We start from the raw sequence: 25,463 nt of genomic DNA, 5'->3' as shown, positions 1-25,463 counted from the left end.
AGTGGCTCTATTTGTGATTTTCAAAAACTGGAAACACGGGCTTCCCTGGTGGCGCAGTGGTTGAGAGTCCGCCTGCCGATGCAGGGGACACGGGTTCGTGCCCCGGTCCGGGAAGATCCCACATGCCGCGAAGTGGCTGGGCCCGTGAGCCACGGCTGCTGAGCCTGCGCGTCCGGAGCCTGTGCTCCGCAACGGGAGAGGCCCGCGTACCGCAAAAAAAAAACAAACTGGAAACAACCCAGATCAACTGGGGAATGAATAAACAAACTGTGGTATATGCATACCACTCAGCGATAAAAAGGAATGAACTAAAAAAAGGGGGGTGGGGGAGGGGAATGAACTGATACCTGCAAAAACATGGGTGGATCTCAGATGCATTATGCTAACTGAAAAAAGCCAGAATCAAAAAGCTACATGCTGTATGGTATCTGGAAAGAAAAAAGGTGAAACTGTAAGAACAGAAAACAGATTAATGGTTGCCTGGGGTTGGAGGGGGAGGTTGACTACAAAAAGTGCATGGAGGTGTCATGGGATGGGGGTGGGGATGGAACTGTTCTTTATCTTCATTGAGGTGGCAGTTGCACGACTGTATGCATGTGTCAAAACTTGCAGACCTGTATACTAATATGAGTGGATTTTACACAATTATGCCTTAATTTTTAAAGATAGGGTTTTAAAAGTGAGAAACTGACCTATTGATGTAGTAAGGTATGAAGGAATCATCATTGCATCTTAGTAACCATGCAGTCTTAGATTGCCATTGGATCTAATCTGAGTGTAGAAATAATACTGGATTTTAGAGGGCAGGCTTGAGATTAAAATGCTCTTGATAGCATTGGCAGATTAAATGGTGGTAAGGGTGTTTGGCAGTTACCTAAGTCCTGACCATTGTTTATATCAGTGAACTAAAATCAGTGGTTAATCAACATTTCTAATGATTTTGGTAATGCTCATGTTGTAAATGTGTGTAACATCAATTCAGCCATATGCATTTTATATTGTCAGCTACCTTTGATATCAGTAGATTTCAATTGTCAAAGCTTTTTAGATAGAATAAAAAGTCTCAAAGAGCTGTGTAGACTATTTGGATCGTATCCAAACCCAAGTAAACGTGTGATGGGTTTCTGAGAGGGGAAAGAAAGACTTAGAAGTGTTGTTGAGAATGTGGAGAATGAATTCACATTCACTGCTCATGGGGATGCAAAATGGTACAGTCACTATGGAAACCAGTTTAGCAGCTTATTACAGTAACTTAACTTTATATGATCAAGCAGTTCCATTCCTTAGGTATTTATGGGGAGAGGGGGGAGAGGCACATATCTACCCACCCGAAGACTTGTATGGGGATGTTTGTAGCTGTTTTATTTATAATAGCCCCAAACTGGAACAACCCAAATACCCATCAACAAGTGAACGGCTAAACAATTATGGTATATGATGGGGTTCTACTTAGCAATACAAATTAATGAACTACCTATATATGCAGCAATATGGAAGTATCTCAGGTACACAATGCCTAATTTAAAAAAATGGCAGACATGAAAAAGACTATAGTATTATTCTATTTATATGAAACTCTAGAAAAGATAAATCTATAGTTAGAGAAAACAAATCAGTGATTGCTTAGGGCTGGGGTTGGGGATTTTCCCTATTGGGAAAAGGGTACAACAGAATCTTCTGGGGGTGATTGGAATCTTCTATATTGTAATTATAGTATTGGTTGCACAGTTACAGACATTTGCCGAAACTCATTGAACTGTACACTTTAAATGGGTGCATTTTATTGTATGTAAATTACACCTCAAAGTTGTTTTTTTTTTTTTTTTTTTGCGGTACGCGGGCCTCTCACTGTTGTGGCCTCTCCCGTTGTGGAGCACAGGCTCCGGACGCGCAGGCCCAGCGGCCATGGCTCTCGGGCCCAGCCACTCTGCGGCATGCGGGATCCTCCCGGACCAGGGCACGAACCCATGTCCCCTGCATCGGCAGGTGGACTCTCAACCACTGCGCCACCAGGGAAGCCCAAAGTTGATTTTTTTTTTTTTCTTTTTTTGGCTGCATTGGGTCTTCGTTGCTGCATGCAGGCTTTCTCTAGATACAACGCACGTGCTTCTCATTGCGGTGGCTTCTCTTGTTGCCGAGCATGGGCTCCAGGCGTGCGGGTAGTAGTTGTGGCTCGTGGGCTCTAGAGCGCAGGCTCGGTAGTTGTGGCGCACGAGCTAAGTTGCCTCACGGCATGCAGGATCTTCCTGGGCCAGGGATCGAACCTGTGTCCTCTGCATTGGCAGGCAGATTCTTAACCACTGCGCCACCAGGGAAGTCCCGAAGCTAATTTTTTTAAAAAAGAACATTTTAGGAAAGAATATCTGATAGTGTCTAAGGGAAGAAGTTTCTGTAATCTAAATTTTAAATTCATATTTCTCAGAAAATCTTAAAGTAACAGTAATATTCAAATTGAGGTAAAGCCTGTTTTTCAGCAAATATTCATGTACCTTATACTCAAGCAAATATCTATATGAAATCATTTGCTTAAAAATTGAATTTTACTTTTATAGACTATAAATTTTACAGTCTTAAGGATAGCTCAGATTTATGTAAATACTTTGAGAGAAGATCTATTTTTGTTAAGCTATTGATTCTTGATATGTTGAAAGGGATTTAATATATTAACCATTGTCATGTGATTTGAGTAGTTTATTATTTAAGATCCTTTCAGCTGCAAGTAACTGAAAACCAAACAAGAAAATTGACTTTTACAGTAGATATTTATCTCACATAGTAAGATTTCTGGAGCTAAATTGTGTTCTCGGGTTATTATAGGGTTATATAGTTCAGTAACTGAGCAGCAGCATCAGGGACCCAAGTTCCTTTCATCTTTCTGCCCTCCCCTTTTCCGTATGTTTGTGTCCTCCTTTCACACGGGTGCTTTGTAGTCTCAGATTTAGGCATCAACAACAATAACATCTAGGGAATGAAATGGAATATTTCTGTCTTGTATTCCTTTTTACAAGTGAGGAGAAACTTCCTAGAAGCCCATGCTCATGGCTTACACAGTTAATGGCAAAGGGATAGGACCAAGAGTGGCTTAAATCAGTCATTATTTATTACCTGGGGCTGGACAAATGAAGGAAGGTGAACAAAATCAGGGTTCTTTTATCAAAGCAGGGTGGCTGTTGAGTAACCCAAGTGTCTGCCGAATTAGATTACGCCAAGACTGCGAAGGAAAGGATCTGTGAAGTAGACAAAGAAATCATGTAAAACGTTTTGATACAAAGTATATGTTCCCAGCTTATGAAGATGTTGCATTCCAGAATTCACCATATTTTCATGGCCTAGTCATTAATTTATTATTCAGCTTAACTGTGCTCTAACTTCATGATGCTAAGAAATGCTCTTGTGAAAGTCATCAGTGAGCTCCTAATTACGAATCAGCTGGCCTTTTAAAATCAGTTTAAATGCCACTTGATTTCATGTTGGTCTTTACCATTATTAGTCATTTTCTTCTTGAAAGTCTATTTCTCTATTCCCACTGTATTATTCTACTTGTTAAAAATGTATTAAATACTCCAAACTAACAAAAAGAATTATATCTATTACCTACGTTTAACACATTAACATTTTTCTCTATTTGCTTCATTTATCTTTTAAGAAAAAAAAAAAAGTGCCACAGATACAGTTGAAACTCTTCCCCAACCCTTTCCACTACCTTGAAGTTAATGATTATCCTTTCCAATTGTGTTTTTGTATTTATGAAAGCACTCCCAACTCTTAATTGCTGCTTCCTAATTTCCTTGCCCGTCTATCCCTTATCTGTAGGTGTCCTGCAACACTGTATTAATTTTTCACACCTCTCCAAATCTGTGCCTTGGGTGAGTTTTATTATCTCCAAAAGGTGTGGTAACACTGTGCAAAAAATTTTAACTTTTCTCTGGTTTCTACCTCTTTCTGAGTTTTACACTTACTGTCATTCCCCACTAGACTTCTTAACATCATGCCCCACAGACCCCTAAAACTAACATCTGAAACTGAACTGGTTGGTCCAGAAAAACCTGTTTCTCTTTTCTCTACCTCATGGTGTTACTTTCCACTCAGTTCAAACTAGAAACTTTTGCGTCATCCAGCCCCTAGCATGCACATAGTAACTACTTTTAAGTGTTTGGTAAATTGTAGGGACTGAGTAAATGACTCCTTTTTCATGTCTCCTCCACCCATACCCAGCCGATCACCTAGAGTTGATTATTTTACTTGGTGTGTACCTCTCATTTCCCCTCATCTTTGGCCCCAGTATTCCTGCTTTTGTCCTGCCTCACATGGGTCATGGCAGTAGTTTTGTAACTTGACTAACTGCTGCCATTCTTTCTTTCTTTCCACTCTATAATTTGTCCTTTTACCACAGTTATTCTAAAACATATTTTCTGCTATTCACCTTTTTTTTTTTTTTTTTTTTTTTTTTTGCGGTACGCGGGCCTCTCACTCTTGTGGCCTCTCCCGTTGTGGAGCACAGGCTCCGGACACTCAGGCTCAGCGGCCATGGCTCATGGGCCCAGCCGCTCCGTGGCATGTGGGATCTTCCCAGACCGGGTCACCAACCCGTGTCCTCTGCATCGGCAGGCGGACTCTCAGCCACTGCACCACCAGGGAGGCCCTATTCACCTTTTTAAGAATCTTAACTTTCCAATGCTCCCTGGATAAATCTAAAAGTTACTGCTTAGCAAATAATCCTCTTTGTGTGTAAATTCTCCTCGAACACTAGGCATCTGTCCCACCATTCTCAAAAACACCCCCTTATACTCCTGCCACAGGGTTTTCTGTTCCCCAAATACACCATGCTGTTCCAAACATCTGAACCATTCTTCCCACTTCATTCTTCCTGGAATATCCTAGTTCTTCTTCCTGAAATCTCCAACTCTTCAAGACCTAGCTCAGATGCCATTGTCTGCAAAATTTTCTTTCCCAAGCACTCAAGGCAGAGCTCATAACTTCTGTTGTATTCCCATGATGTTCTGTATGTACCTCTGCTCTAGCGTTTTTTTTCACTCTGGCATTTTTCAAATTTTACAATACTGTATTTTTTTCCTTCACTTATGTGTGACCTTTTTAAAGAAAAAGAACCGTTCTTGCCATCCTTAGCTCCCTTTATAGTGTCTAATAAATATATGTTGTTAATAAATATGTATCTGTAAGTTAGTAGCTTGGAACTTGAAAGAGGCTTTTCCCATGTAAATATTTTAAATAATGTTATGTTTCTAAGACAGTCCATTAAAATCTGTATAACTCATTGCACCTGAAGTTTACTTAAAAATGTAAATCACATCCTACATTTATAATAATGTTTCTAGGGAATTCCCTGGCAGTCCAGTGGTTAGGACTCAGCACTCTCACTGCCAGGGGCCCAGGTTCAATCCCTGGTCGGGGAACTAAGATCCTACAAGCAACGCAGTGTGGCCAATATATATATATTATATATATATACACACACACACTTATATACATATATATATATATATATATATAAATGTTTCTAAAGGAGATGGGCAGCCGTGATGGCTCCTGTGTATTGATACTGGGTGCTATTGGAACTGGACTGAAAATGATGTTCTGTCTATTGAAAAGAATAAGTGGGTAGATGTGAGGAGCTGGACCAAAGACTCTATTTAAGAAAAAGAGACTGGAGGACAGTAGTAATGAAAAACTGGTAGAGTGAGGGAAAAAAGATGATACGACTTTTGAAGGAAGAGGAGTTAAGTTAGGAGTGATGTCTTATGGGGAGAAAAGACCTTAGCAAAAATCCTGAGTGAAGAAAAAGGTGAAAATGAGGAATTAAGGAAGCTGGAAATAGAAATGAGGGTGGGTAAATAGTTATAGTAACCTCGGTTATGAATTGATGTATTTCAGTTGGTCTGTTATCAATTTTAAAATGTTAGCACCGTTACTGGCTTTCATAATTTTTTCTCTGTCATACAACTACTGTTCTTTCAAAGTCTATGTAATTGTTAAAATATTTTTTTAATATTTAGACTTTGGATATGGGTAATAGTGAAAGTCTTGTATAGATTTTAAAATATTTTTGCAGTTTAACGTATTTTGTGGGCATATATTGATTGTTGATTAAAGTACCCTTCAGCCTTGAGTATTGAGCCAAAATTTGCCAATCTCATAAGCAAAAGGGATACCTTTAAAATTTTGCATTTATTGATTGATTGTCGTGCCGCGCGGCTTTTGGGATTTTAGTTCCCCGACCAGGGATCAAACCCAGGCCCTCAGCAGTGAGAGTGTGGAGTCCTAACCACTGGACCCCCAGGGAATTCCCTAAAAAATTTGCATTTATTAGAAGACTGGGATGGTTGGACATATCTTCATATGCTAATTGGCCTTTCATATTTCCTTCGTGAATTGCCTGTTGATAGGCTTTCCTATTTTTCTAAGGGGCTTATATATATGTTTTTTAACGTGTAAGAGTTGTCTGTATTAAGAACGTCAACCAGTTTTCATATGAGTACATGTATGTGTTGAGAGAGCAAGTAAGAGCATGAGCAAGTGCAAAGATATTCTCCCTACTTCTCATGTCTTTAGTTTCACTTAAGAGTTTCTGTGTCCACATCTGCCCCCCCAACTTAATCATATATCTCTTACTTAGTCTTTTCCTTTAAGGTTTCTACTTCTACGCTTTAAAGGCTTTTCCAACTGCTAGATTATGAAACAGCTTACCTTTAGTTTTTTCTAACACATTCAGAAGACTGCCTTTTATATATTTAGCTTCTTATTCTCTCATAGTGTTTTCAGTAGATATTGTAAGTTTCCAGTCCCAGTCATGTTCCAGTTCTGTGCTTTATTGTCACGTCTTCAGAATATACCTGTTTTAAGATAGATGTGAAAACCTTCCAACTTTGAGTTTCTGAGACTGTTTCTCTTTTAATATTTATAGCTACATTTTAAATCAATATTATGTAGTTGAGTTTGTAAAAATGTTCAGTCTTTCAGAATTGATGAAGCAGTCATCTTATCACTCACCTACTTCCTTTTGAATGCTGTAAAAGAAGGGAAATACTGTAAAAAGTAAGTGAATTAGGGGAATTCCCTGGCAGTTCAGTGGTTAGAACTCTGCACTTCCACTGAAGGGGGTGCGGGTTCAGTCCCTGGTTGGGAAACTAAGATCCCGCATGCCACGCGTCACAGCCGGGAAAAAAACAAAGTGAATTAATGAAATCACCATTAGTTCTTCTGCAGGAAGTGAATGGAATAATGCAGATTTTGTCATATCAGTAAACATACTATATGCAAGTCATGTTGGTAGGCTGTACAGTATATAAGAGGTGAGAAACTCTTGCTTTTTAAGAAGTGTGTTGCCAGTGACTTGAGGGTAGGCTGGGAATTAGCAGAAAACAAGATGCAAGTGAGAGTCTCGTACAAAAATCTCTCCAAAAGTACATTAGAAGTTTTAAGGAAGAAGGTATTTTACCAGTTATGGAGACAGCCTGAATGGTTAAGTAACGTTTGTAATGACCCTCAGTGAATGGATAAATTTTAGCAGGTAGAGATGTGAGGAGAGTATTAACCAACAGAGGCACTTTTAGGAGGGAAAACACAAAAATGGGAAAGCACAGGGCATATGTATTGGAGAAACAGGAATTTATTTTTTCTCCATGTGTGCATAAGGTAAGTGAGGAAATGATAAAGTGGGAAAGATAAATTGAAGTCCAATTTGGCAAGCATTGGGAGTGCGTCCATTGGTAGGGAAGGGAAAAGATATAGAGCTGCATTGTCCTGTGTAGTAGCCACATACAGCTGTTGAGCACTTAAAATGTGCTTGGTCCAAATTGAGATGTACTGTAAGTTTAAAATGCACACCAGATTTCTAAGATTTAGTACAAGAGAATATAAAACATCTCATTAAATTTTTTCATATTGATGACATGTTGAAATAATTATATTTTAGATTTATTGAGTCAAATCAAATATATTATTAAAATTAATTTTACCTGTTTTTATTTTTTAAATGTATTTACTAGAAAATTTAGAATTATATGCATGGCTCAGATTATATTTCTGTTACACAGTGCTGGTATAGGTAGAAGGAAAACAACCAGAATTTGCTAGTACCCACTGTGTAGAACCAGAGATTGTCTAGAAGTTGTAAGAAATTTAATCCTTATAGAAAACCTTATGAAGTAGGTGATATTATTGTTCTCCTTTTTCAAGTAACTGAAGTGCAGAGAAGTTAAGCAACATACCCGCAGTCACTGCACTAGGAAGTAAGAAGCTAGGATTCAAACTCTGGCCTCTGGCATCAGAGCCCATGGTTTTCCCAATACACTGTGGCATGTTGTCATTGAACCATTAAAGGAGATTGAGCTGGAGAATGACATGATTGGAATGATACGTTAGCAGAATTGTAATAAAGATAAATGATGTGGAGAGACTTTATTTGCAGCTGTCTAGGTTCTTTTTGCTTTGTTTCGTTATTGTTAACTTATTTGCAGGGGAAAAATGCCTCGTTTAAAGTCAACTATTGAATTGCACCTTTTGAAGTATGCTTTATGTTAACTGCTTCTCAAAATTTGTCTTATCACCTTTGTAGATTTGATAATGGGCTGCATTAAAAGTAAAGAGAACAAAAGTCCAGCCATTAAATACAGACCAGAAAACACTCCAGAACCGGTCAGTACAAGTGTCAGCCATTATGGAGCAGAGCACACTGCAGTGGCACCAACATCCTCCACAAAGAACACATCTGTTAATTTCAGCAACCTTTCCATGACACCATTTGGAGGATCCTCAGGGGTGACACCTTTTGGAGGAACATCTTCCTCATTTTCAGTGGTGCCAACTTCATATCCTGCTGGTTTAACAGGTGAGCTTTAAATGGACAATCCTGTTGTTGGTTTGAGAATGTGACCTTGGGCAATACATAAAGTTTGCCTGCTATAACAGAAATAACTTACTGGGGGACTATTAAAATAAGTTTATGTAAAAATTAAAGTCTCCAACATAAATTCAAGTCTTATTGTGTACATCTGGGAAATTTGGCAGTAATCTGATGGTGATTATGTACTGGGTTATATAATTAATTATTTCACTAGTTCATTTTTCAAATAATTATTGAGTGCTGACTGGCAGGCACTGGAAATATAAAGATTAAAAACGTATATCCCAAAGAGAACCCTCCTGCACTGTTGGTGGGAATGTAAATTGATACAGCCACTATGGAGAACAGTATGGAGGGTCCTTAAAAAACTAAAAATAGAACTACCATATGACCCAGCAATCCCACTACTGGGCATATACCCTGAGAAAACCATAATTCAAAAAGAGTCATGTACCACAGTGTTCATTGCAGCTCTATTTACAATAGCCCGGAGATGGAAGCAACCTAAATGTCCATCGACAGATGACTGGGTAAAGAAGATGTGGCATATATATACAATGGAATATTACTCAGCCATAAAAAGAAATGAAATTGAGTTATTTATAGTGAGGGGGATGGACCTAGATTCTGTCATATGCAGTGAAGTAAGTCAGAAAGAGAAAAATACTGTATGCTAACACATATATATGGAATCTTAAAGAGAAAAAAATGGTACTGATGAACCTACTTGCATGGCAGGAATAAAGACATAGACATAGAGAATGGACTTGGGGACCGGTGGGGGAGGAGGAAGCTGGGTCGAGGTGAGAGTAGCATGGACATATATACACTACCAAACGTAAAATAGATAGCTAGTGGGAAGCAGCCTCATAGCACAGGGAGATCACCTTGGTGCTTTGCGATGACCTAGAGAGGTGGGATAGGGAGGGTGGGAGGGAGGCTCAAGAGGGAGGGGATATGGGGATATATGTATATGTATAGCTGATTCACTTTGTTGTACAACAGAAACGAAGATAGTATTGTGAAGCAATTATACTCCAATAAAGATCTATTTTTTAAAAAAAGTATACCCCTCCCTCCTGGGGACTTCCCTGGCAGTCCAGTGGGCGCAGGTTCGATCCCTGGTTGGGGAACTTAGGATCCCACATGCCGTGCAGCACGGCCAAAAAACAACCACCCTGAAAAATGTATACCCCTCCCTCTAGAATATTACAACTTCTGAGGATTGTAAAGTGCTAGCCATTATTAAAGTATTATAGTAATTACTTGATAAATGTTAGGTAAATGGCAGTTTCGTGATGATAATACAGTTTTTCGATTAGACACTACTGACTGAAAAAAGAAAAATCCTGAGGCTCAGTGTTTAAATGATTTTTTTTTCAGGGTCACAGATAATAAGCAGGAGGGCACAGATTTAATGCCCTATTCTAGAACTTCATTTTTTACCCTACAATATCCTTTCAGAGAACAGCAAGAAGTGATGGCCAACAACCTTTCATGGAGTCAGAAATGCTCTAAAAACGTAGTCAGAAACTTCAAAAAGAGAGATGGTTCTTTTGTGAAGGGTCCCCTATCGGGATGCTTTTCCCTTGAGTAACAAAGCACAACTGGCTTTAAAAGGTAGGGTGAGCTCCAGGATTCCTTGATCCAGCAGTTCCTTGATGTCATCAAGGACTCGAGTTTCTTTGGTGTCTCTCTTGGAGCCCTTGGAGTGTCCACTTTATCCTTAGGCTTGGCAAAACAGCTGCCAGCACCAAATTGAGCAACATGAGGGGACAAAAGAAGAATCTCTTCTACAAGCATGGACTATAAATGCGTCCCTTCACTCTGCTCACCTCCAGACCAAAAATAGTGACTAGAGAATGTCATACACAAATTCTGTTAGACTGTTCATTTGAGAAGTTATGGACATTAAAGAGTCAATAATAGTCTTAATTCCAGTCCCCTAACTCTAAATACTTCAGTAATAGTTGGTCATGATGGTATTTCTCAGTCACCAGTAAAAGTTTATTTTCAGGATTATATGTTCTGGAAAGATACTAATCCAAAATGATTAACTGTTGAGAAGACACACTTGAGTTACCTAAAGCAGTTTATTTACGGGAAATAGTCCATTCATGGGTATTAATTTATTGATGAGTGTCTGTGTGCCAGGTATAGAGAGTTGTAAGCAAGAGAAACAAGATTTCTGCCCCAGTGGAGTTTATATTATAATGAGGGTTGGATAATAATTATAGAAACAATTAAACAGGATGATTAATGGTTCATAAATACTATGAAGGAACTAACTAGAATGATTGGCGAAGGCCCTTTAAATGATCAAGGAAAGCCATCTTGAGATGAAATTGTTTGAGCTGAGGTTTGATGAGAAAGACCTAAATATGTGCATAAATGGGAAAAGAGCTTCCTGGGAAGAGAGAATAACAAATGCACTTTAGGAGGTACAGATGGGCTTGGCAGGTTTGAGGACTAGTATGGGCAGAGGGTAGAATTACATGATAATGCGGTTGAAGAGTCAGGATTTCTGAGGACCTCATAGACTATAGTAAGAAGTATGGGTTTTATTCAAAGCTAGAAGGAAGTTATTGAAGAGATTTCAGTAAAGAATTTGCACGATTGAATTCCCTTTCTAAAAACTTCCCTCTGGCAGCTGCGTGAAGGGTGGATGTAGGGAACCAGATATAGAAGTGAGTTAGGCTATTACTTTCCCAGTAAGAGATAACAGGGACTTGGATTAGGGTGGAAGAGCTGGAAATGAAAAGGAAGTAGATAAGGTACTTTAGAGGTAGAACTGACAGTGCTGGTAATGGACTTGGCTTGAATACCTGACTGGTAGTGTTTGCTGAGGTAGGGAAGACTTCAGTAATACTTAAGGTTAGAGGAGAAAAGTCAGCACCTTTGTGTTTGTTTGTTTTTTGTGTGTTTTTTTTTTTGCGGTATGCGGGCCTCTCACTGTTGTGGCCTCTCCTGTTGCGGAGCACAGGCTCCGGACGCACAGGCTCAGCGGCCATGGCTCACGGGCCCAGCTGCTCCGGGGCATGTGGGATTTTCCCGGACCGGGGCACAAACCCATGTCCCCTACATCGGCAGGCGGACTCTTAACCACTGCAGCACCAGGGAAGCCCAACACCTTTGTTTTGTACCTAATAAATTTTAAATGCTTGATAGACATTTGAGATGTCAAATAGGTAGTTAATATATGACCGGGCCTCAGGGGAGAAGCCAGATAAATGAGATTCTGTTCTTTCGCTTGCAGATAATAGTTTGGCTATTTAAGTTGCTTATGTCTTAAGCAACTACATACAGTGCTTTATATGACAAAATTACTTTTGGAATTTATAATCTATATCAGCCATACCATTTAATTTCTAAGAAAAACATGCTGTTTTTATCTTTGTGTTAAATATAATAAATAATCTTAATAAAACCCTAGTTATTACTGTTAGTCTTTTTTTCAATTAATTTTTATTGGAGTATAGTTGATTTATAGTGTTGTGTTCTGCTGTACAGCAAAGTGAGTCAGTTATACATATATCCACTCTTTTTTAAATTCTGTTCCCATATGGGTCATTACAGAGTATTGAGTAGAGTTCCCTGTGCTATACAGTGAATGATTAGTCTTAAGGATGGGAATGTTCACTTAGTGTTTTTAAGAAATTGAGATGATCAATGCTAGTAGTTTATAATACTCGTTAATGCTTTTTCTGCCAAAGAATTGATTTGAACTTTGTCTTTTCAAGCTAGAGATGTTGCAGCTGTGAATCAAGATTAAAAATGTCTCTCTGGGTCTATAGAATTTTAGAATTTGTAGAGTACAGTAGTCTCATGGAAGGCCTTAAGATAGCATCTTAATTTGAAAACTTCAGCGACCCAAATCTCCAACTTGTTTTTTTTAAATTTTATTTATTTATTTATTTATGGCTGTGTTGGGTCTTCATTTCTGTGCGAGGGCTTTCTCTAGTTACGGCAAGTGGGGGCCACTCTTCATCACAGTGCACGGGCCTCTCACTATCGCGGCCTCTCTTGTTGCGGAGCACAGGCTTCAGACGCGCAGGCTCAGTAGTTGTGGCGCACGGGCTTAGTTGCTCCGCGGCATGTGGGATATTCCCAGACCAGGGCTCAAACCCGTGACCCCTGCATCGGCAGGCAGACTCTCAACCACAGCGCCACCAGGGAAGCCCCTCCAACTTTTAAAAATAGATTCTGGAGACCAGGAAAAGAGCTATGCTTAATAAGCTTTTGTTGTTGTTGTTGGCAATGTTTTTAAATTTCTCTGTTGTTAATTTGTCTATATAATTTACCTTGGTCTTTTTTTCCCCCCAATAGGTGGTGTTACTGTATTTGTGGCCTTATATGATTATGAAGCTAGAACTACAGAAGACCTTTCATTTAAGAAGGGTGAAAGATTTCAAATAATTAACAATACGTAAGTGTTATGAACATTTTACGGGGGAGAGATACCAACGGCAGCCTACTTTACACTGAAACCACTGAGCTGGATGATGATTCAGAGACGAGAGTAGTGGGGCGTGGGTCTCTGCCCACTGGATTGGATGATACATTTGGTTTCTTTAGACATACGGCATAATACTACTGCCGGAGCCAGAAGTTATGATTTCTACAAATTGTGTTGCTGTGGTTCTGCCATAAACAGTAGAGATTTAAGAGTGAGGATTGAGGGAGTATATGTAAGTAAGTACCTTACTTAAAAAAAACCTTTATAAAGATATTTCTATGATCCCATTTATCTAAGTACTAGATGATTTAAAGATCTTAATCTCTTTCTCTTAAAAAAACAAACTAAAAAGGCTAAGGAACTCCTGCAGCCCCAAACTGACCATGTTACGTTGCTGTTTCCTTATGTGACTCTCAGACTTGTTGTCATTTAGTGGGCCACCATAGAAAATTCAGTGCTTGTTACAGAAAATAGATCCCATAATTTCATTAGTAGGCACAGTGACCACTTTGTAACTTCTCAGAATAGACATTTATGGTCTCTTTGCATCCAGTCATGTTTCCTTCCATCTTTGTTCCCACTTGCTACCAGTTATTTTTTGAGAACATGAAATGTGATTCTGTCTCTCGGCTTTAAAATCCTTCAGTAGCTACTGGCTGCTGTCAAGATAAAACAGCAATAAGAGCAGGCGTCATTCATTGAGCTTTTTCCCCTTCCTCACTCCACTGCCCAGCCAGAGTGAATCACTTATTTATGATTCTGAATACACTGGGGGTTCTCCCCTTCTCTGTGCTTTCACATATGCGATTTCTTTTTTCTGGAATGTAACTTCTTGTCCCTCCACTTTTCTTCCTTCATCTGGCCAACCCTATGCATCCGTCAAAGGGTATATTCCTGTGTCCTTTCTCAAGGAAGCCTTTCTTGATATTCTTTCTACCTTTCCTGCCTGGCCCAGTCCCCACCTCCTGCTGGATTTGGTGGTGTCTCTCTTACATGTTTACATAGCAACCTGTGCAAACCTCAATTATAGCAGTCATCACAGTTTTTAATTAAAATTTATCACTTGCCTATCATCCTTTTAGACCAGTGGTTCTCAGCATGGGGGCAGAATCAGCCAGGGGACATTTGACCATGTCTGGAGACATTTTTGTTTGTTACATCCATGGTGCTACAACTGGCATCTAGTGGATGGAGGCCAGGGATGCTGCTCAGCATCCTGCGGTGCACAGGACAGCCCCCCCACCACAAAGCATTGTCCAGCCCAAAGTGTCAGTCGTGCCGAGGTTGAGAAATCCTGCTCTAGATGGAGTTACTTGAGGATAAGGACTTTTTACCTGTTTCTAGCACACTCTGTTGTAAGGTCTGTTACTTAAAAGATATTCAGTGAATGTTTGAATGAATCAGTGAATGATTATCAGGATCAAAGTTTTCAGTTTGTATACCTGAACGTACTTAATATATACTAGGAAGCTACAAGCCAAGTATATGAGTTTGTAAACATTTGAATTACAAAAAGATTTTCCATTTCATTTTTTAAAGATCAGATTCACCTCAAGAATTTATGAAATTTCAATGTAGACAAAATATTTTCAATACTTATTTCTGGTAAAGCAAAACATGCATTTAATCTATAGTAGCAGAACCCATATGTCTTCCTCGTTGCAGATTGATAATATACTCTCCTTTCACATTAATTTTGGAAAAGTCAAGGCTTATCTATTACAAACTACATGTAGTTCTCATGTTCTGAATTGACTTTAGTCTTATTTGGATGTTCATGGATAACATTCTTGTAAATATACTTTATTCCAGGAATTAAATCTTTTTATTATTGCTCATTGCTAATATTTTGGTTACAGTAGTTCTAGGGCATCTGAATTTTTTCTCCTAATATGATAGAAAGAAACATTGTAATTTTATGCATTGTTAAAAAGAAAATCATTGGGACTTCCCTGGTGGCACAGTGGTTAAGAATCCGCCTGCCAGTGCAGGGGACACGGGTTCGATCCCTGGTCTGGGAAGATCCCACATGCCGCGGAGCAGTTAAGCCCGTGAGTCACAACTACTGAGCCTGCGTTCTAGAGCCTGCAAGTCACAACTCCTGAGCTCGCGAGCCACAACTACTGAAGCCCGTGCACCGCAACAAGAGAAGCCACTGCAACGAGAAGCACGCACACCACAACGAAGAGTAGCCCCTGCTCACCGCAGCTACTGCTTACCACAACTAGAGAATGCCCTCGCGCAGCAACGAAGACCCAATGCAGCCAAAAAAAAAAATAAAGAAAGAATAAAAAAATTAAAAAAAAAATCATTTAGCAATTAAAAAAAGAATGAGCAACTGATAAATGCTGAAAAAATTATGCTGAGTGAAGGAAGCCAGTCAAAAAGACCACGTGTTGTATTGTTCCATTTATATGAAATGCCCCACAATGGGCATATCCATAGAAATAGAAAGCAGATTAGTGGTTGGAAATGGTGGGGGAGGGGTGGGATGGGAAGCAACTCTTTTTTTTTTTTTTTTTTTTTTTGGGTGGTACGAGGGCCTCTCACTGTTGTGGCCTCTCCCGTTGCGGAGCACAGGCTCCGGATGCACACGCTCACCGGCCATGGCTCACGGGCCCAGCTGCTCCATGGCATGTGGGATCTTCCCGGACTGGGCCACAAACCCATGTGCCCTGCATCGGCAGGCAGACTCTCAACCACTGCGCCACCAGGGAAGCCCAGGAAGTAACTCTTAATGGGTACAGGGTTTCTTTTGGGGGTGATGAAAATGTTCTAAAATTGATAGTGGTAATGGCTGCAAAACTCTTAAAAAATCTTAAATGGGGGAATTTTATGGTATACAAATTATATCTCAGTAAAGCTTTTAAATGAGAAAACATTTCATCGAAACTGAGTAATCTGAAAGATTTACTTCCCAAATTGTTTTATTCAGCATAGTTTATTGTCTTAGGTTGAAAGGTTAGGTTACGTAAAAAAGAGATTTTATAACTAAAATTAAAGTGGTTTTTTGTTTGTTTGTTTTTTAGGGTTTTTGTTTTGTGTTTTGGTTTGAAGCAGAAACAATGCAATTGTGATTTTGCTTGGCCTTATTCCCTTAATTCATGTAACCTTTTTTTTTTTTTTGGCTGCGTTGGATCTTTGTTGCTGCGTGCGGGTTTTCTCTAGTTGCAGCGAGCAGGGGCTACCCTTCGTGGTGGTGTGCGGGCTTCTCATTGTGGTGGCTTCTCTTGTTGCTGGGCACAGGCTCTAGGTGCTCAGGCTTCAGTAGTTGCAGCACATGGGCTCAGGAGTTGTGGCTCACGGTTCTAGAGCTCAGGCTCAGTAGTTGTGGCGCATGGGCTTAGTTGATCCATGACATGTGGGACCTTCCTGGACCAGGGATTAAACCCATGTCCCCTGGGTTGGCAGGCAGATTCTTAACCACTGAGCCACCAGTGAGGTCCTCTAACCTATTTTTTAAATATTATTCTTGGAGTTTAATTCTTGATCAAATGAATGCATAAATAAAAATGGAAGTAATACTTCTTGTCTGTTTCAGATACAAGATGGCACTGCAATAGATCGTGTCCTGAGCTGTGGTCTACCTTGTGGTAATTGTTGTTTTATGTGTTGCAGGGAAGGAGACTGGTGGGAAGCAAGATCAATTGCTACAGGAAAGAATGGCTATATCCCTAGCAATTATGTAGCCCCTGCAGATTCCATTCAGGCAGAAGAGTATGGCACTGCTTCATATTTTATTAATTATTTTGATTTTTAAAATGTCTTAATGCACATTCTACTTAGCCACAACTTTACACACGTGCAATTACATACCAGTCTTAATACAGCTAATGTATCGTATTAATAGGAGATGTTACTTGAAAATTAATAATTAATGCCATAGTATTTGCTTACAGTAGGATCATAAATGAATCTGCATTTATAATACTGTATTATGCCTAGTCCCTAGCCTTTATTTTTTCACTTTAAAATAATTGCATTAACCCTTTTTATATTCTGCAGACTCTTTCACGTCAGAAATTTATCCTCCATTGATGTTATTGTATCAGTGTTAACTTCTTGACTTAGGTGCTTGCTCCATGGCTATGGAGAGAGAGTATCTTTGTCTTTTAGGATGTACACACTGAAGCATTTAGAGGTAACGATTCAGCATGTTTGCAACTATCATTCAGTTCAGAAGGAAATACACACACCCACACAAACACACATACACAGGGAAAAAGAGAATATGACAAAGCAAAATGTTAACAGGAAACCTGGGTGGAGTGTATATGGGAGTTCTAAGTACCATTCTTACAACTTTCAAAAAGTTAAAGTTCACCTTCAGTGACATATTACAGGCATACTCGGAGATATTGTGGATTTGGTTCTAGACAGCCATAATAAAGCAAATATTGCAGTAAAGTGAGTTGGTTTCCCAGTGCATAAAAGTTATGGTTACACTACACTGTGGTATATTAAGTGTGCAACAGTCTATGTCTAAAAAAACTATGTACATACCTTAATTAAAAATACTTTATTGCTAAAAAATGCTAACCATTGTCAGAGCTTTCAGCAAGCCATAGTTGTTTTGCTGTAGAGGGTCCTGCCTCCATGTTGGTGGCTGCTGATGGCTGGAGTGGCCGTGGCAGTTTCTTAAAATAAATCAAAAACAAGGTTTGCCATGTTGATCGACTCTTCCTTTCAGTCAGAGAAAGGAACACTTAGACCATTGTAGGGTTATTACTTGGCCTAATTTCAACATTGTGTATCTCAGGGAGTTGGGAGGCATGAGGAGAGGGAGTTGGGGAAACAGCCAGTTGGTGGAGCAGTCAGATCACACACAACATTTAGCAGTTAAGTTTGCTGTCTTACGTGGAAGAAAATGTTTGAAATACTGCAAGACTTAGCAAAATGTGACACAGAGATGCGAAGTTAGCAAATGCTATTGGAAAAATGACTCTGATAGACTTGCTTGACCAGGGTTGCCACAAACCTACAATTTTTTAAAAGACGCAGTAAAGCAAAACACAATAAAATGAGGTATGCCTGTACTTTTATGTCAAAGCAGGTTTATCTGGGATCCATAAATAATACATCATTTTCATATCATAGCACTTAACCCAGCATCTTGCACATAGTAGGTGCTCTATCAATATTTGTTTGCTTTTTTATTAGTGATGTGTAATTTGTCTCCATAACTCTCTGTTCTGCTTTGGGACTTGTTACTTTCCGTTTTGTCCTTTGGTCTTTCTTCTCCACTATTCTGTGGCTCCTCCTCAGCAAAAATTGCATTTTTATTCACAAAACTGTATTAAATGAACCCACAGTAATTTAGAGTCTCTAATAATTTGGACATGGTTTACTTGCATCTTACTGAATACAAATGATCACACTGTTGCCAGAGAACCACTTTTACTCTTCCTACTATAATCTTAATATTTTCATCTGTCATTGACTAAAAGACTGTCATTGTTGCCTTTCCTTCTATATTTACGGTTCCTGTGACTGCCAGGTGGAGTTTAAGAGACTTGTTGAGTAGTTAATACATGAAAATACTATGACAATATATTCTGATAGTAATACTTGTACTATTTAAGAAAGATCTTTCATTCTGTTTTACTGTATTTTAAAGCTGTATTCTGTTCTTTGTCATCCTCCCTATCCCACTCCATTCTTACTAATATCTATGTATAATTTTTCTGATGCTTATTACACCCTTCTAACTCAGAACACTACTCATTTTTTTTTCAGATGGTATTTTGGCAAAATGGGGAGAAAAGATGCTGAAAGATTACTTCTGAATCCTGGGAATCAACGAGGTATTTTCTTAGTAAGAGAGAGTGAAACTACTAAAGGTATGAATATTGTTAATATAAGTATAAAAATTTTCTTGGGCAGTATTTTAAGAAAGGTATAGTAGAAGTGTTCATTTTCCCTTCTAGGTGCTTATTCCCTCTCTATTCGTGATTGGGATGAGGTAAGGGGTGACAATGTGAAACACTACAAAATTAGGAAACTTGACAATGGTGGATACTATATCACAACCAGAGCACAATTTGATACTCTGCAGAAATTGGTAAAACACTATACAGGTACGTGAATATTTCAAGGGTGAAAATTATTTCCTCATGTTCAATTTTATGAGGACAGCATCCATGTCTTCATGTCTCTTAAGGTCTAACATGCTACTTTATACACAGTATGTGCCCAATGTATTTTAGTTTTAAAATGAGGAACAGATAATACTTACTATTGAGTTGGGTTCATTTTTTTTTTTGGCTGCGTTGGGTCTTCGTTGCTGCACGTGGGCTTTCTCTAGTTGCGGAGAGCGGGGGCTACTCTTCATTGCAGTGCACGGGTTCCTCATTGCAGGGGCTTCTCTTGTTGTGGACCAAGGGCTCTCGGCGTGCAGGCTTCAGTAGTTGTGGCACGCAGTCTCAGTAGTTGTGGCGCGCGGGCTCTAGAGCACAGGCTCAGTAGTTGTGGCGCACAGGCTTAGTTGCTCCGCGGCATGTGGGATCTTCCCAGACCAGGGATCGAACCTGTGTCCCCTGCATTGGCAGGCAGATTCTTAACCACTGCACCACCAGGGAAGTTCCTCACTTGTGGTTTTTAGAAATAACAATTAATGGTAACATTCTCTTTGGGAAGAAATGAAGCACAGTGGTCAAAAGCAGAACTTCGGAGGCAGTCAGATCTAGGGTTTGAAACCCATCTCTATCATGTATTTACTGGGTCACCTTGTGAAAGTTGCTTAGGTTTTCTAAGTCTCTTTTATTTATATGAGATATTTGTAAAGGGCTGAATTAGCACAATAGCTGGGACATAATGGGACATAATAAATAATAACTTTTAAAATGTATTTAATAAAATGTTTGACTTCTTGTATGTTTTGCTTCTTTTATGCAACTCCCTTTCTGTGTTTGTGCTTTTGTAATAAAACTGATAGAACATTGTTTTTATTTCCTATAATTTAAACTTTTAAAAACACTGGTACAATTATATGTACCTTAATTTTTGTAAGTTATTCATTTTACAGTGTGGTTTATTCATTTATCTAGAACATGCTGATGGTTTATGCCATAAGTTAACAACTGTGTGTCCAACTGTGAAACCCCAGACTCAAGGTCTAGCAAAAGATGCTTGGGAAATCCCTCGAGAATCTTTGCGACTGGAGGTTAAGCTAGGACAAGGATGTTTTGGTGAAGTATGGATGGGTAAGGAGCCTGAACTTTTGTTTTTTGTCATTGTTTAGCCATAGATGAAAATGCCCCAATTTATGATAAAGATATGTTGAAATATTTGAGGTTACTGCTGCTCATTGAAGTTTGTTGTAAATCTCTTAAAATATAGATTAAAATAGTGAAATGTGGGTTGTTTCTCTAGGAACATGGAATGGAACCACAAAAGTTGCAATCAAAACACTAAAACCAGGTACAATGATGCCAGAAGCTTTTCTTCAAGAGGCTCAGATAATGAAAAAGTTAAGACATGATAAACTTGTTCCACTATATGCTGTTGTTTCTGAAGAGCCAATTTACATTGTCACTGAATTTATGTCAAAAGGTATGTGTATGTTAGTATTTCATGGGGTATTCATGTTATTAATAAATTTTAAGTCTTCATCTGTTTTTATGCATCCAGATTTTTACTGTATTTTCTAACTTAAGATTTTTTTATGTAGACATGTGAAAAGAGAAAACCTGACATTTTGTTTAATGGAAATTAGCTCCGGTTATTCCAAGTGATAGTACGGAGTTTAAAAAGGAAATAAGGCACTGAATTTATTTTGAAAGTAAATAGTCCTTCATTCCATTTGACTAAAGTCAGTGGAATAGCTGGGAAGGTGAAAAAGAAAAGAAGTATTCACACTAGTTGATTTAAAATAATGCAATCAGAAAGCTATTTATATCTTTAGTACTAAAGCAAAGAAATCAGGTAAAGTTAAGAAAATTAACTTTATCTAGTTTTAATATAATCTCACTCAGAAATCCTAGAAACTGCTTTTTGCCACTACTGTCAACTGAAATTTCTCCGTTTCTCCAAACCCCAGACCCCAAGGTGTGGGATCTTCAGTAACAGGGTTGGTTAGGGCCAGGGAAAGAAGGAAAGGCTGTCGCTCTTCTCTCTTTTTCCCTTTGCTGATGATGCATTAGAAGAGGAACTAGTAAGTCACCAAATATGCTTGCTGACAGGCCTGCTTTTTATCCTCTTGAATTTTATCTCCTTTTTTTAGTCTTAATGAGTCACTAGTCAGTTAGAGCCACTGATGGAGTCATCCCTCACCATTTGTCCATCTTGATCAGTGATGTAGTTCCATCTAGTGGTGACAGGACCAACTACAAGCTACACATTGACCATAAGAAAATATTTCCCCCCAAAAGAAACAGAAAAACCAAAAGTTAAGAATTGACATAGCCTACTAATTGAGAGCCAAAACATTACCTAAAGCTCCCAAAGCACATGGCACTTTTGGCAAAGAATCTCTACTTCAAACAACTGCCACATATCCCATGTCAGAGTACATTAGATGAACTAGAAGGGAGAAAAGGGACAAAGAGAAAGTTTAAATCAGGATATTGATAGCATAAGAATATAGTGGAGATAAAGCTAATGGTCCGTTTAGCTTTGTATATTGATTTCAAGAAGTATTTAATTGGGGAATATGGTAGAAGTCTATGTTGTCAGATTGCTGGATTAGGATTATTTCTAGATGGGAGGTTTAGTATACAAGATCACAAATGCCCCTTCTAGTTTATTTTTTTATTTTTTTAAAAATATAATTTCCATTTCATTGTCTTTCCAGGGGACACTATTTCTTTAGTCTGTAAGGACTTAACGTCTTACATGGGCTTTGGCGGAGGTCATGGGGCAGCACCCGCAGGTCTAAATCGGGGTGGAGGTGTTCGGTCCTTCTGGGCTTCCCGAGAACGATTCCTGACTACCTTGCTGTGAATGGCACAACTCACGCAGTAATGCAGTTTCACATACAGCTTGGGAAGCACACAGGCGTTGAAAACACTCGCTTCGGAAATGTCCCTGACGGCTGCAGCCTCTACGATGTTCCGAATGATGAGCTTCTTAAATGGCCTTGTCCTTGGGCACACATCGGGCACAGTTGGTGCAGCGAATAGGCTGCACATGGCCGCGGCCCTTTTTGGGGTGACCATTATTCCTTCTTTTCTTGGTCATCTTGGAAGCAGGGAGGCGAGAGAGGCCCTTCTAGTTTTAAACTCTGTAATTCCCCATCTTGCTATTCAGGCACTTAGAACTTGGCCCTCCATAATCTATCCAAACTCATTGCTTCGTGTGTTCTCTTTATAATCAGAATGCTCTAGAAATTGTTAACAATTAAAATGTATTGAATGCTTCTGATATATAAACAGTGTGCCAGTATTATAAGGTATCAAAGAAATAAAGCCATCTAACCAACTTACATTGAATTAAGAGAGAAAAGACCTAACCCGATAAGTTAATTTTCAGTATAAAAGTAAATAACAGCTCGCTATCAACAAACAAGTTCAAAGCATAATGGATTTCTAGGTGTTTTGACACATTCAGTAAGTAACATAGAAATTGAGGAAGAGATAACATAGGTTGGAATAAAATGAGAAATATCAGTAGAAAAGACAAGTCTTGAAATACCCTTTAAGATTATGAAGGACATGAATAAGTAAAGTGAAGGGTACCAGTATTTTTCTGCAGAGCTATGAGGAAATGGGGAACAAAACCATGGGTAGTGGAAAGTATAGAAGGTAATTGGTTGGAAATAAGGCCAGAGAGGTATATGAGACCAACTTAAGGACTGCTCTGAATTGGTTTCATAATTACTTATCAAATACATGCTCTCTCTGCCATGAATGAGCTTCAGAGGGTCAGTGAACTTCCTCTGAAGTTCTCTGTCAATCTTTGCACAGTTATGTATGTTTTTCTAGAAAGAGAGTCCATAGACTCTCTCATTCATCAGATTCTCAAAATAACCCATGACCAAAAAAAGGTTAAGGACCCACTGATATGATCCAAAATGCTCTGATAAATGGATATAAGAAACTTTTAAGGGAGGGGGGATTTGTTGTAATTAAAGATCAGAAAAAAAGAATTGTCAAAATAACACACATTCCAGTCCTGGATTTCTGTGCTCTGCAGCCTTTGCACTGTTTTAGCAATTATCATTACACTGAATGATGTTCTACATAGTGGATTGATCATGGCTCCTTATCTAGATTCTAAATCCCGAAACAAACAACTGTAGCTTTTGCTTCTTTCTGTATATTCAACATTGTCATGCAGCGTATTTATATAACATCAGTCTGTCTTGCAGGCTAAGAAAAAGAAGTGTTCCTTCCTCTGTTTAAGGACAGTTAAATCCTTCCTTTCGTTTAAAAAGAAAACCCTCTCTTCGTCCCAACATCTGCTTTTCACCGACTTCTCTTTACCTTTTGCTTCCCTTCACAGCCAAGATTCTTTTTTTTTTAAAATTTATTTATTTATTTTGGGCTGCGTTGGGTCTTCATTGCTGTGCATGGGCTTTCTCTAGTTGCGGCAAGTGAGGGCTACTCTTCGTTGCGGTGTGTGGGCTTCTCATTGCGGTGGCTTCTCTTGTTGCGGAGCACAGGCTCTAGGCACGTGGGCTCCAGTAGTTATGGCTCGCGGGCTCTAGAATGCAGGCTCAGTAGTTGCGGCGCACGGGCTTAGTTGCTCTGTGGCATGTGGGATCTTCCGGGACCAGGGCTTGAACCCCTGTCCCCCTGCGTTGGCAGGTGGATTCTTAACCACTGCACCACCAGGGAAGCCCCAATATTCTTTAAAGAAGACAGACAGTATTACATCTTTACTTCCTAACTAGCCATTTTACTCTTTTTAAATTACAGAATATTTCAAACATACAAAGAATACCATAACACCCATGTCCCTACCATCCAAATTTAACTAATGTTTACATTTTGCCATATTTGCTTCAGATCTTTCTACTAAGGAAACAACACATTAAAGCTCTAACTTAATCCTTGTTTTTACCCCTCCTTGAGCCCATTCCCTTCAGAGGTAACCTCAGTTTTGAAGTTGTTGCTTTTCCCATCTCTGTTTTTCCTGTTGATATACTTTTACTAATATATAGTTACCTATTAACAGTATTTGTATGTTTTTAAATTACATAAATTTAACCAGCTTTATTTTCGTTCAACATTACATTGTTGAGAGTTATTCATGTGGATAAGGGGAGATCTCATTTGTGTACTTTTAACTATTGAATGAAATTCTGTATGAGTGTTCCATTGTTTATTCATTCCTTTCCCAATGAACATTTAGGTTGCTTTTAGTTTGCACCATCACAGACAGTGCTGCAGTGAATATTCTTGTACTTGCCATTTTTGGAAAGGGGAAAGAGACTCTGGAACATTGGGTGCGGCAGCAGTAGCATCACCTGGACACTTGTTAGAAACACAGACTCTGGCAATGAGGCCCCACAGTCTTCACTTTCCCACCCCCTTATGTAATAATAGTCCATTGTGGGCTGTTAATTCCATTTATTAAGTGCTTCTGGAAATGTTCCTCTTCTCACTCTTTCCTAGACTATTGCAGGAACTTTTAAACTTACTCCTTTTATGCAGTTTTAGTCCAATTTCATTCATCAAATTGGAGTGATTGCTTTTTCAACATAAATCTGATCATATTGCTTCTCTATAAAACTTCATATAAAAAAGGTAAAGTCCATTTATGCATTGCCTTCTGTGTTCTGACTCCTGCAGCCTCTTTCTCATCAGTTCCCATCTTTGTGCCCATGTTCTTGCATAGGAAGGACCGTTTTCAGTTCCTTGAACTTACTGTGACGTTTCATGAATTACTGCCTTTGTACTTGTTATTCTGTCTTCCTGGAATTCTCTATCTGACCCCATTCTTCTTCAAGATGCATCTCCTCTGTGAAGCCTTTCCTGATTTTTCCATAGAATTAACCAGATCCATTGTGTCTCCACTGTAGTTTTTACAGTAACTTTTATAACACCTACTGGACAATATTTGTGTGCATATAGTTTCTAGATCTATATACTATACTTTCATATAGTATTTTAAGATCTTATTTATCTTTGTATCTTCTATGCCTTTTACAGTGCCTCACATGTAGTAGACCCTCAGTAAATATTTGAAAGGGCAGATAAATGG

General features: G+C 38.9%; 1 protein-coding gene and 1 pseudogene across 1 annotated transcript in view; one reads left to right on the top strand and one right to left on the bottom strand.

Annotated features, from left to right (window-relative positions):
* Nucleotides 1-25,463, top strand: part of YES1 (YES proto-oncogene 1, Src family tyrosine kinase) — a 78,484-nt gene that overhangs the window by 42,824 nt on the left and 10,197 nt on the right. Inside the window, exons 2-8 of the mRNA XM_029226178.1 lie at nt 8,576-8,848; nt 13,190-13,289; nt 16,938-17,036; nt 19,056-19,159; nt 19,247-19,396; nt 20,366-20,521; nt 20,691-20,870. Coding sequence (XP_029082011.1) covers nt 8,584-8,848; nt 13,190-13,289; nt 16,938-17,036; nt 19,056-19,159; nt 19,247-19,396; nt 20,366-20,521; nt 20,691-20,870 — 1,054 coding nt within the window. The 5' untranslated portion in view covers nt 8,576-8,583. The remainder of the gene's footprint in view (nt 1-8,575; nt 8,849-13,189; nt 13,290-16,937; nt 17,037-19,055; nt 19,160-19,246; nt 19,397-20,365; nt 20,522-20,690; nt 20,871-25,463) is intronic.
* LOC114897456 lies at nt 21,602-22,496 on the bottom strand (annotated as a pseudogene).

This window comes from Monodon monoceros, unplaced genomic scaffold (genome assembly GCF_005190385.1).
Source record: "Monodon monoceros isolate NGI ecotype Baffin Bay Population unplaced genomic scaffold, NGI_Narwhal_1 Super_Scaffold_1, whole genome shotgun sequence".
NCBI lineage: Eukaryota > Metazoa > Chordata > Mammalia > Artiodactyla > Monodontidae > Monodon > Monodon monoceros.
The sequence above is the reverse complement of the archived record's forward strand: the minus strand, read 5'-3'. Positions and strand labels throughout refer to the sequence as shown.